The sequence below is a fragment of the Rattus norvegicus genome, chromosome 8 (assembly GCF_021556685.1).
Source record: "Rattus norvegicus strain SHRSP/BbbUtx chromosome 8, alternate assembly SHRSP_T2T, whole genome shotgun sequence".
In the NCBI taxonomy this organism is placed as follows: domain Eukaryota; kingdom Metazoa; phylum Chordata; class Mammalia; order Rodentia; family Muridae; genus Rattus; species Rattus norvegicus.
In genome coordinates this window covers 66,178,871-66,191,985 of record NC_141541.1, presented here as the reverse complement: position 1 = coordinate 66,191,985, position 13,115 = coordinate 66,178,871, and the positions used below count along the sequence as shown (strand labels likewise).

The following is a 13,115-nucleotide window of genomic DNA, read 5'->3' as shown; positions in this document are numbered from 1 at the left end:
GAGCGCCTCGAGCTTTGCTCTCAGCAAGATGCCAGCACTGCCTGGTGCTCCAACCCATGGACCATCCTGCCCTTGATTAACTGGTGCTGGGCTGGCAAGGGTGTGGTGTCCATGGTAAATACGGTAGAGAAGATGAGGTCATTAGTTCTTGGGGCTGAGTAATCAATTCTCAAAGAAGGCACAGGCACCAGACCCAGGGAGAGCTGGGGGAGATTTGCTGACCTGGGCACTGGAGCTGGTCCCTTTGTGCAAGCTGCCAGCCCTCTCATCCTACTCATGACACTAGGCATACAATGCCAAGCCTATGTGTTATTACTGAATTTCAGTCCCCAGACTTTTAGTCATAGCTCAGTTTTTCTTCCAACCCGATATTGTGCAGTTAAGGTACCTAACCCTATCTTGTCATCTACTGGAGCCAACAGCAGGAGTGACAAGCTCAGGTCTAAGACTCTAATCCATAGCAGCCTGAGTAAGCCAGGATCCTGACTCAGAACACAGAAGTCTGGATCCTGACACACATACCCCTCCCCCAACCCATCTGGGATAGAAAGCTTCCTCAGTTTCCTAGTAAACATAAAGACAGGACAGAGCATGCAAAAGTAGGAGAGAAACCCCCACACATCAATGTTCAGTTACAAATGGATTAAAGCACCCAATATGGAATATATTATATCCCCTGCCTTAACCAGTACACTGTATATCAGCCCTCAAAAGGATTCTTGGATTCTCCATCACAGGTTGTAGCTGTTAGTGGGGTTGGGAAGAGGACACTGCTCCCAGGCTCCCTTCTACCATGCCTGCCCCCTTTTCTTCTCACCCCATTCAGTTTCAACCCACAGCCTCTTTTGTGTGCGCAAGGGTGCACTGCCACCTTCAGGAGCATGGAGCCAGAAGCAGGAGGGAATTCTCCGGGCTAAAGGGGCACATTTTCCAGCACGCACCTCTGGTGCTCCCACTTACTCCTCACCAGATGGGAAGGGTGGTGCCCAGAGACACAGGACAGGATTGCAAAGGGAGAGCAGCCTCAGAGCTCAGAAGGCCCCATGCAGAAACAAGCCCCTGTTGTCCAAGGACACCGTTTCCTGTCCCTCCCTCCTGCTCTGTGACTCTATTAGAATGTACTCCTGTGTGCCAGATTAAATGCTGCTCAGTACAATCCAATTTTCTCTTGATACAGACCAGAAAAATCATACACACACACACACACACACACACACACACAGCGCTAAATATCCAATCGAGCCTACAGATAATAGAGAACAGCCAGCTCACTCCCAGTTTAATCAGATAAAATGCCCATTTATCGGCTCCTGCCAATGCAGACATCCCGTAGTCAGCCGTCTGTGGGAGTGTGAGCACAGAGTATTTAGTCTGCATCTGTCTTTAAACCTTCAAGGGGGGTATGGGGGACACTACACACAGGGGACTAATTATCCTTCCGCCCTTAGCCAGCTCTTATTCAAACAGACAAAAGGGGGCTGCAGCCTTGGTGGTGCTAAGCCGGCAGCAGAATTATTTTTGCTCTCAGATATGCAAATATGTGGGCTTCGGGGACTGCAGTGAATAGCGGTAGCTCAGGGATTGCAAGTGGCTGTTTTAGGGGTACTGGAGGCATCTCGGCTTCTGCATCAGGCTCTGTGGACACCCCCTCCTGATCCCTACTTTGCTGGTGGTGGGCTGTGAGGGTAGTGATGAAAGCCTCTTGCTTTTGTCTCTCCTCCTCTTTATGGGATGAGAGACACTTAGGAAGCTCTGGGGACTGAGTCTGTTCTCCTCGGACCACCTCCTACTTGAGACACAGCCTGTCCAAAGCCCAGATATCCATATCCGCTTGCTATCTTCCTTGGTTCCCCACCGTCCTCAGCTCTGCCTGATGAGTCCCTAAGACTCTGAAGTCTGGGCCTAAGCCCTCCCGAGAACCCAGAATATTCTTCTCACATCTAACACAGCTCTCGGCACCCGACCAAACATCAAACACCCAGCCAGCAGCTTGCTAACCCAGGGTTCCTGCTGCCTGTTCAGCCATCAGTCAGAGCTCAAAGAAATCTCTATCGTTTACTGTTAAGCAGGGAGAATATGCCATGTCTGTGTCTGTGTAAGGATTGGTTGCCTAGAAAGGGCTTCTCGGGCTATGAAATGCCTCTGGTTCTGGGTGAAGGGGACCATTGAGGAAGGAATCTTGGGAACCAGGTTTCATCTCTCTCACTTTCCAAGATCCTATATGACAGTGGTCGGGGCTGCCTTGGAAAATCTTCACACCCCACTCTGTGACCACTTAGGGAAACCTGCAGCTGGAAAGGAAGAGGATGTCACAGAGGCAGGGCACTGAGCAAGCTTGATAAGACTGTCCTGGGTTTGAGATGGGCAAGAGCCATTCCCTGACACCCAAAGAGAAAAGCAAGGTACCCTATTGTACTGGCTGGCTTTTGGTCGGTTTGATACAAATCTAGACATAAACTGGGAAGAAGTCTCAGTTGAGAACATGCCTCCAGACGGGCCTATAGGCAAGTCTGCTGGGTTTTGTCTTGATTGACGAGTGATGCAGAAAGACTGCTGGGCAGGTGGTCTGAGCTGTATAGGAAATCAGGCTGAGCAAGCCTCCTTCACGAAGCACTCTTTCATGGCCTCTGTATCAATTCTGCCTCCAAGTTCCTGCCTTGAGTTCTGGCCCTGATTTCCCTGGAAGATGTAAGCTGAAATAAACCCTTTCCTCCCCATGCTGCTTTTAGCCATCATGTTTTTATCACAGCAGTAGAGACCTAAGTAAGACACCCATTAAGCCCCGCTCCATCACTGCCAGTTGCTATTGGGTTTTCCCTGCCTGGAAAGAAAACAGGACTTGATGCGTTAGTTACATTTCTCATCATGTGGTGAAGTGCCTGGCAGAAGCAGCTTTAGGAGGACAGGGTTTAACCTGGGTCATGAGCTGAGGGTTCAGTTGATGGCCACAGGAGCAGGACACACCTGTCACATCGCATCCCTGGTGAGGAGGCAGAGATGAGTGCTGTCGCCCACCTTCCTTTTTCTCCCAGATCCTGTCAGACTGACAATCAAAGTAGCCCTCACAGGATTAACACTGGCTCGGGATTCCTGCAGGAAGACAGGGATAGGCAGGGCGAACCATGAGGGGGCTAGGTGACAGGCCAGGTGAGAGGGAGATCTCAAGGGACCTTGGAACCCTGAGCTGGAGCCTCACCAGGCCAAGACAGACACAAGGTTTCTGGAAGCTTGCCCGGCTTGCCAGGCTGTGGATAGCCCAGATGAACTGGAGGCTTTCAGCAGCGCAGGGCTGAGACAACCGAGGCCTGGGCTAAAGGCTGCCAAGGTGAGCTCTGTGAAATCTGATGGGTGCTAGGCTCAGAGTCCAGGTGGAGCCTGGGACATGCCCCATACCCAGACAGAACACCTAGAGCACTTACCCAAGGATCTCTCAGGCCTACCAGCCTCTTTCTGAGAGAGCCCCTGGAGCAAGCGTGTCTGACCCTCTACAAAACTCAGACTCAAAAGTAGAAACAACTTATACATATATATTACATACATATGATATATACAAATTCATATCAAGAAAATCTCATAATGTCTTGAGTAAGTGTATAAGTTGATGTTGAGCCACACTCGTAACTATCCTAGAGGGGTGAGTCCTCTGGCCACAAGGCAGACATGCCTGTTCTGAGTCTGCCCCTCCTGGATCCCAAAAAGAGTGTTCCTCCTGTCAGCTAACCCGAGACTGACTAACAAAAGCCCTAGGGACCAGATCCACTTTTATCTACTGTACCTCCAGCTGCCCATGACACCTAAGCCCCCTGTCACCTCAACTCATCCACCACTACACACACACACACACACACACACACACACACACACACAGCACAAACACATACACCACCACCACCAGGTTCAAGGGGATCTTTGGGTCTCCAAAAGGCCCAAATATGCACCCAGAAATCCTTCCCTCAGAGACCAGGCAGAGACCTCCAGGACCCCTCCCCTCCACAGCCCGGACCCAGGCTTTCTCTTCTAGCCAGATGCCTCCCTGGGGACAATGAATAGGAAGCCACAATCACACAGCTTCACAAGAATAATTCAGAGGAGGGGGTAAAATTGCTTCCAATTAAAGCCTGGACAATATGCTCTCCTAAAGAGAATGTGCAAAGGAGCAAGTGGGTGACTCGCCATCCCCACAGGAGCACAGCTGCTGTCCTCCAGGTCAGCTGACTGGCTGGTGTAGAAAGCTTCCGGGTGCTGAGTGTGGTGAGAAAGACCAGGGCTGTAATTGCAGCTGGTGATGCTGATGAAGGGTCGGACAGCTCCGTGAATATAATTGCTCTTTTGCTAATTCACACCTAGAAGGCAGGAGCCAATGAGTGAAGCCAAACCTGTCACTGGTGAGGCTGCAGTGGTCCTCACATTAGCCAGGAGTGGGAGAGGTTGGGCCATCGTTTTGTGGTTGGGACAATACCTGTTCTCAGATTTGGATGTGCTGTACAACAGAAGAGCCCAAGGGTCCAGCCATGGCCAGACAGCATTATATTCATATTGTATGAGCTGGACATACAACCCTCTCCTCATTGTATAGGAGTAAACTGAGGCACAGAGAGATTAGGTGTTCACTGGAGTTAACAGTAACTGGACAAATTGAATCATGAATGCAGAGCTCTCTGGCTCTGAAATCCCTTTCACATCCTTTCTTTAGCAGAGGAGCCTGAGCCCTGCCTGCTCTCTGGACACATAGCCCCAGCCTGTCCCAGGCATCCCAAACTGGGCAGCTTTCCTGGGAAGGCTCTGCAAGGCTGCTGTGGATCAGCCATTCCTGTCCAAGCTGGTCCCTAAGAGCCTAGAGGTGTGAAGGGTAATGAGGCCCCGTAATTAAGGCTTCTAGAGACATGGCTGGGAGATTTATAGACAGGCTTTGTCAATAACTGTGCTCTGGGCTGTGGATCCAGCGAGACATCGATAAGTGCTCGTTAAGGCTTCTCCCTGCTCCCTGCCCTGTCCCCCGCCAGCCCCTCCCCTCCTGTCAGCCGCCTGTTCACAGCGCCTGTGTACCCAGGCTTTGCTCAATTAATTTGCACTTGTTGGCAGCATCTGTGCTTTTCATGTGTCCTTATCAAGAGCTTCTGGGCCACGCAGCCCCCTCAGGTGGGCGCAGAATAGACACAAGCAGCCTTCTTCCTGCAACCACGACTCTCAGGGAAGGTCAATCTAGGATCACCAAAGACAGAGACATTGTTTCCTTTTCCCCCTCCCCCTCCTCCCTCTCCACCCCAGCTCCTCAACCTGGTGAACTAAGCTTGGCCTGAGGTCCTTGTAACCCTTCACCCCAACCTGACTCCAGCGGGCTGAGTCCTGGTCCTGCAGAGGAACCCCCTTCTCACACCCAGTGATCTCAGAGCACAGGGGTCCTGGGGTTCCAGTTTGGTTTCAGCTCTGACCCCAAAACCTGGATTTGATGGGTCTTGGCTCTAAGAACAGGGACCCTTTGGGGTCACAGGACTGGAAAGGGACAAAGAAGCCATGCCTGTTGAGCAAGGGCAGCCCAGGAGCCTAGGGTGGGACAGCTCCTCTGTGTGGGTAGGGCAGTCAGGACAAGCCATGATCTAGTGGCTCCAGCATGCAGCCCAGAGAACCAAAGGAGCAATGAGGCAGTATTGTTGAGCTGTTCTTTCTGAATAGACTGTCTTCACCATCAGCATGGATTTTAAAAAAGATGTAATCCCATTTTGTTTTTCAGGCTGGCCTGGAACTCTGTGTAGTCCAGGTGGCCTCCATCTTCCACTTTGCCCGCCTACCTCTCAGGTGCTAGGATTACAGGTGTGCACCACTCCATCCCTCCTACAGCACAGCCTTCTGACCTGGGAGTTGTTAGAGCACTGACCTAGCTCTTGGAGGAACCTCTTGATAAACTTGATAAACTACTCACTAGGTCCACAAAAAAAAAAAAAAAAAAAAAAAGCAACAAACCAAAGTCTCCCTATAACTGTCTGGCATCTTATGTGCTACACAGGGCAAGGAACAACCTGTGGGTACTCCTCTACAGATCACCCCAAATCAGCCTAGTCTTCCTGTGGCTGGCCTGGGCTCCCAGGAGCTGGCTCAAGCAGCCAGGGGTGTGGTTGCCTCTCTCACTGCAGCTGTACTTGTTCTGTATCTAGGGTTGGGCCCCCGAGGGTGCTCTCAGGGACAGCCTCCTGTCTCCTGCCAGAGCAGACTGAAGACAGTCACGTCTGGGGCCTGACTGCGCCCTGTGGATGCCTCCACGTGGTACGTTATTGATGGTGCTTCTAATTGTGCGTTTCCCAAAGTCTCCAGGCTTTTGATGAAAAATTCATGGCACGCCCGAGGATAGTAGAGCACTCGATCGATTGGCAGTGCAGCAGACAAGGGGTCCAAGGGGCCCCTCTGGGACAGCGGCTGGAGGCCGGCTGGAGAGGGGCAGCCACCAGTGGCAGAGTGCCCTCCTTCTAGGCTTCTGGTCCTACATTTGTGGGAGAGAGAGGTGCACCACAGGAGGCAGCAGCCGGGGGAGAAGCCAAGAGGAAGGATTGGGGTGGTTTTGAGCCTGTATTTGGTGCTTACTGAGTGACTTACAGTCAGGGGACACACACACACACACACACACACACACACACACACACACACACACACAGACGCACGCACGCGCACACACACACAGAGTCTCATACTCTCTTCCCTGTTGGAGAGTATTGGGCCCTCCAAAGTCCCCCATGAGTGACACAAAGAAGAAATACTATTTCTTTTTTTTTTCTTTTTTCTTTTTTTCGGAGCTGGGGACCGAACCCAGGGCCTTCCGCTTGCTAGGCAAGCGCTCTACCACTGAGCTAAATCCCCAACCCCAGAAATACTATTTCTGAGGCCACTCCTATGAGCCATGGAGTGTACCCAGAGCGTCGGAGCTATGTGTTGTCCCCTGATAGCCCCATTTGATGGAGGACCACCATGCAGAATGGAACCCAGGCCTAGAGGTGTTGAGTGACCTCTCTGAGCTAATTGTGGCAGAGTCTTTCCGCCTCACTAGGCCAGTTGAATAGGAGTTACAGGGTGGGGTGAATTGTTCCACTTCTTTGCCCATCCCTATTGCACTAAGAAAAAAAAGTGAAAAACAAAGCCAGCAAACCAGAATAAGTGAGTCTTCCCCAGTCCAGCCTATGCCAGCAATACTGACAGGGCCAGAGGCCTCTGCGGATAAGGATTCTGAAGGAGAGGTGTCTGACTCAGACTATTCCACACCACCCCAGAGGTTCCAGGGAACCCTTACAGTCATCTATGCCTGTGGCAAACCCGTACTACATCTTTACAACGTCCCTGTTTCTGCCAAGGCATCTTGTTGGTCGCTGGTGGGGTCCTATCATGAAAAGCTGTAAGCCACACATGCCTGGGACAGACAGGCTAAGTAACAGCACCACCCCCACCCCACCCGATGTCCAAGGAGGGGGTTGTGTAGCTCAGGCAGCCGTGGACAGCCCTGCCTCTGTGACCCTGCGTTTCTAGGTAGTGGGTTGGGGTGTTTGGGTTTGTTTTCCTTTGCTTCCTAGAGAGTTCCTTTCAAAAACATCCACCCACGTCTGCACTGAACTAAAAGGAAAGGAATTTGTCCAGACCGTCAGGAAAACAAAGCTGGAGGCCTCTGGGGTGTGGAGCCTTGTGCCTGTTGGGAGGAGGGTGAGCCCAGCTTAGGCTGCTGGGGCCTGGGTGCAGCTAGAAAGGTGCAGGGAGATTCAGGGAGACAAAAGGTGAGACCGGTGAGTGAAAAAGCCTGGAGAAAGAAACAGAAGGGGACAGTCCGACAAGACAGAGCAGGAGGACAGGGTGTAGGGAGGGTTTTCAAGTGGCAGTATCAGAAGCCTAAGGTTCTGAAGGACCCCCACTGCTCTCTCTAGGCCTGTCATTTCCTTGCAATTCCCTGGCCTAGCCCATTCTATCACCCCATCCAAGAGTCCCCCACCCCAGGACAAAAGAAAGAGGCCCCACGATTTGCCTCCTGCTTGCTACAGGGCTAGGCCCAGTCACCAAGCAGACACTTGTTGTAGCAACAGTCCCCGAGGACCCATCCCGAGGAACAGAACTGCTATCAGCACAGATGGGGGAGCCAGGAGACCCAGCCCCTCCAGCCCCCAAGGTTGCCCTGGGCCTAGTTGAAAGCCGCTCTGTAAGTCTGCCCCATACCCACTGATTCCCGAGATGGGTCAGCTCCTTCAAGCTGCAGGTGTGTAGGGGTGTGTTGCCAGGCAACCAGCAGAGGCATTCCCAGAGCCTGTCTGAGTAGGAGGTAAAGTGGGGGAGGGCCAGGCCACTAGATCCCACACTCAGAACCCAGAGGAGGAAGAAGGCAGATGAGGAAAAGAAAACAGAGGTCAGAGGTCGGGGCTTCTGGCAGTCAGAGAACAGCATCAGGGAAATTCATGAGTATAATCATAGGTAGCCTCACTCTGAAAGCAGGGGAAAAAGGAAGTGGCCAACAGGCAAGGATCCTTGTGATTGGGTGATCAGAGCCACTTTGGGGAGAGCTCTGTCCCCTCCACAGCCCCCTGGAACACCAGCCCTAAACTTCTCGGGCCTGAAGCCAGGTCAACTCCAAATTGCAATCAGCAGCAGGAGGGCTCTAAGCCACGTCCCAGAGGAAAGCTGACGCTGCCTTACAGGGCGTAGGGTCTTTCTGGAGAAGGAGGACCCAGGAGGACCTTGAAAGCTAGGAAAAGCTGAGGGAGGCTTGGGGGCAGGGCACAGGCTCAGGAAACTAGATGGTAACTTTCAGAAAGCTCTGCAAATCTGTGCCCATTCCGGTTCCATCCCCATGGTCCTGGCCCGGCCCAATTAGCCAGCCTGGCTCCTGCAGGGGCCAATTAGACAAGGGCTGGGGTCAGATGCAGGCCAAGGCCCTGTAGCCCCTCCGAGCTTCAGGAAGGTAAACACAAAAGCTTTCTCTGCTGTTTGGGAAGGAAAAGAACAGAAGACAGAGAAAATGCAATGTGCTTTTGTTTCTTTGCTGTAACCTTGGACTGAATAAAGGAGCTACTGTGTCCCTCTCCCCGGGAGGGCAACCTTTACCCAGCAGGGGAAACTATTTGCTATAGCACTTTGCATGGATTTGTTGTGGTTCAGAGGCCCAGCTGTCAGTCAAAGGAAATTATTTGATGAACAGAATTTCAGATGAACAAGTCCTCTATTCTAGAACTTGCTATGGCTCCCATCTACTATCTGTGCTGACACAGAGCTCCTAAGCCTGACACAACCCACCCTGGCTAATTAGGCAGGCTGGGCACACTGAGCCTGCTCCAGATCTCTGGTCAGGTCCACCTATGTTCTATGGTGTCCACCTGCAGCTGTAATCTGCACCTGTATGCTATGATTTTCACTTGTGTGCTATGATGTCCACCTGTGGCTATAATGTCCACCTGTGTGCTATGATGTCCACCTGTGTGATATGAAGCCTACCCATATGCTATGATGTCCACCTGTGTGCTATGAAGTCCACCCATGGCTATAATCTGCACCTGTGTGCTATGATGTCCACCTGTGCTATGAAGTCCACCTGTGGCTACAATCTGCACTTGTGTGCTATGATGTCCACCTGTGGCTATAATGTCCACCTGTGTGCTATGATGTCCACCTGCGTGCTATGATGTCCACCTGTGTGCTATGATGTCCACCTGTGTGCTATGAGATCCTGGTCCTTACAGCTGTGCTGGACTGCCACCCGTGATACAGTTCTCACATCTCAAATCTCACATCATCCACTCAAGTTTCACCTCTGCCTTAGAGACCAGGCTCTGACCCTACAATTTCCCTGGCACTTCCTGGGAGAAGGGGACCCAAGGTAGAACCTTAAAGACAGGGCAAAGTTGAGGGAGGCCTCAGAGCAAAAGGCCGGATGTGACGTCTAGGAAGTCCCAGCCCATGCACACACTATCCCTGGCTCCAGCTTCCTTTGCCTGGCCAGAAACACCTCCCTCACCTCTTGCTGCTCATTTGTGCTTCCAGAGGTGAGTGGTGTCCTCTGTATGGCAAGTCCCCACATGCTGCTGGCAGCTCTCTAAGAACAAGGACTTCCCCCACCCCAACAGAACTAAGCTCAGGTTGGGAAGCCAGGGCCGCTCCAGGTAGAAAAGGCTATTCCTCCACCAAGGTTTTCTCACCTCCAGCCAAAACCCTGATGCAGAGCTGGCCTGCCCCAGCCCTCCCCAGCACTGCCCTTTGTGTTATGCATTGCTGGGTTGCAGTCCCCCGGAGGCCACCACCTACAGGCTGGGCTTCAACATCCTGGGCTGTTCAGGGTCCCTTGCCTGCCTTCTGGTGGGGCCACTGGTTCTGTGCCGATCATCCCCTCCATGGTTAATAGGAAGAAAGCTTTTTTTTTTCTTCTTAATTTAGTGGACTAAGGATAGAGGGACCTGGACTCCAGTGGCACTAGATGTTCCTGTGAGTACTGTGGCTGCCTAGCCACACTGAACTTAAACCCCTGCAATGCCACTCCCTTCTTTCAGCAAATCACAGACTGTCTATCTCCCATGCCGGCTCCTTGGAGTGGACTCCCAGTTCCTTGTAACGGAGCAAGGCCAGCACCAATTTACAGAAGCTGAAGGTTTCTGTTTTATTTTTAAAATACGAAAACTACAAGGTTAACAAGAAAGGTCTCTGGCATCCTGAGGGACCCTCAGAAGCTCTTTGCATCTAAAGGTGACAAGGGCAACAGGAGAGGTAGCTAGGGAAGTCTGTCAGGCCCTTGAGTAGTTGTTGGGGTGGGGGCCTGGTTGCTTGTAGACAGCCATGCCACTCTGGTATGGGTCAGGGGTGGCTGCTGGTCAGAACAGGTGAACTTCAACTTGTGTTGTCAGTAGGAATGACTTGGAGGCTGGGTTAGGGCAGCCAGGCTGTTACCATGGCTTCTTCTTCCCCTGGTTAGTTGGGCTTCTCCCTGGGAAAACAGTGGGCTTAGGAGAGAGGAGGAGGAGTTTCGGTCATTTTCCTACTTCCTAAGGGTCTCCAAGGCCAATAGACAGTTTGCTTGGGGTTGGGCAGGGAATGACACAGACACACACTTAGACTCCACCTCTCGATGAGAGGGAAGCTTTTTCAGCTGTCCTGTTGCTCCACCAGGAAGGAAGGCTGAGAGGAAGACCCAGCTACAGGAGAGCAGAGAGCCAGGAGGCAGGACCTGGAGGAGAAGCTGGCTGTGTAGAGAGCAGAGGTAGCTGGGAGCTGGGTAGTTGGAGAGAGCTAGGTCAGGGTAGCACTTCAGACCCCTCCCACACACACACACACACACCTAACCCTGGCTCCTTGGTGAGAGTCAACTTCTTCCTCAGCGAGAGGAAGCTAGACAAGAACCTGGCCATCCTTAGGTGTAGGCTTGGGCTTAGGGATGGGGGGAGCTGGCATCTCCAAAGGCAGCTGGGACCTCTAGGTTCATGGAGTATGCTAGTTGGGTAGAAGATTTTCTCTCCTTCCAAAGATGATGTACAGGTGGGAGAAGAGTAATACTTTCTAAACCACATCTCTTCCTTCCCGCCTGTGCTGTTTGCATGATGGTCAGCTTCAAGTGACTCCGCTGTGGGGGAAGTTAAGATAGCTTCATTACGGGTCTTGTTCCAAGCTCTCCCTCACGCCTCAGGCCCATAATCTGCCCTAGAGCTAGCAAAGGACCCCGATGAGGTTTAAGAATTGCTGTGTGACTTCAGGCAAGTCACTGCCCCTCTCTGGCTTCTGTGGATGATTCTCAGCAGATGGCGCCCAGCATCACCAGCGCGGGTCTGGGAAAGACAGCTGGATCACTTAGAGAATGAATGCGTGTGCTGGGGGCGGGGCGGGGGGACTAGATGGCGAAACACTACTCAGCTCTCTTTACAACACAAGGTGTGGCGGCATCTCCGAAAGCCTTGCCCGCCTCTTGGGACGGACTGAAAGCAGAGTATTGGTGGGAGGCGGCTGCCCTCTGGCGGCAGTAAAAACAAACCACACGCCAGCATCTCGTGCCCACCAGCAAGGACCGTGGGCCTGGGGACAGAGGCTAAGCAAGCCCGGGGACTCCAGATTCCTGCTCCCAGCCCTTTCACCACTTTCCACGGCCTCAGCATTCTTCAGGAGCCCTGTGACCTTGGTTTGGCCACCCGGCTTTTGTCTTCCTCTCTGGCAATTGTCCCTGCTTCTCAGCAACCACCACCAACCCCTTGGTCTTTTCGCTCCCTATTCCCCAAATCTGAACATGTGCTTCCTCTCTGAGACACATATCCTAGAGGAGTGCCTTCCCAGCCTCACTCTGCTGGGTCCACATCTATTATCTTTATTTTGTTTCTGTGCCACTGCCTCCGCTGGGCAAGGGTCCCACTGCCTCTTACCCAGCACGTCTCTTGGTCCCTATACCCATCTATTCCTAAGTATTCTAGCAGCCAGTGAGCTCTTACTACACTCCTCCAGTGTGTTCCCTTCAGTTCCCTGTAGTGGAGACCATGCTCCCAAGCCCATGTCTCTCTGGCTTGCCCTGCTGCTCTCCCCATCTCTCCCCTCCTCACAACTTCTCCTCTGTCTCCTCCCTCCAGGTACAGCCTGTCCATATTCCGAGAGCAGCTTAGGTCCTCACCACCTCCAGGAAGCTCTCCAGGTTTCCTAGGCTGGGGACAGGCCTTCTGAAGGCTCTTTCTGCCACAGACACAGAAAGTGTCTGCCACCCCCTCAGTGTAGAGTAGACCACTGAAGGCAAGGACCGTCTAGCTTCTCTCTGTTCAAAGACCTGCACGGCCCAGAACTATACATCGTGACTCACAGAAAGCCTTGACCACCCAGGGGGATATCATGCTACTTTGAGCAGTCTCTGGGTGTACTACTCCCAGCCTCAGTTTCCCTATCTGCATAATAATGGTACAAGAGCTATCCTGACTACACAATTGGCAGTTTGTTTGGAAGCCCCCCCCACTGGGTAATGTGCTTCATACTTTACCACACCACCGACCAGGGTCTAAGCATCCCCCTTGGGCTCTTGTCAGAGAATCCCCACCCCCTTCCTCACTGGAATGACCTCAGCCCAGTAAACTGTGACTCATCCTATAAGCAGAATTCCTGGGCCCACTGCCCAGGGCCACTTTTGAATAATGTTTTTAAAG

At 52.4% G+C, this 13,115-nt stretch overlaps 1 protein-coding gene across 18 annotated transcripts in view; it reads left to right on the top strand.

Annotated features, from left to right (window-relative positions):
* Positions 1 to 13,115, top strand: part of Ccdc33 (coiled-coil domain containing 33) — a 98,878-nt gene that overhangs the window by 77,563 nt on the left and 8,200 nt on the right. For 2 of the 18 annotated variants that reach the window (XM_087562017.1, XM_087562016.1), the window contains exon 1: positions 8,061 to 8,167. In XM_087562017.1, coding sequence (XP_087418143.1) covers positions 8,099 to 8,167 — 69 coding nt within the window. In that variant the 5' untranslated portion in view covers positions 8,061 to 8,098. 18 annotated transcript variants of the gene reach the window in all.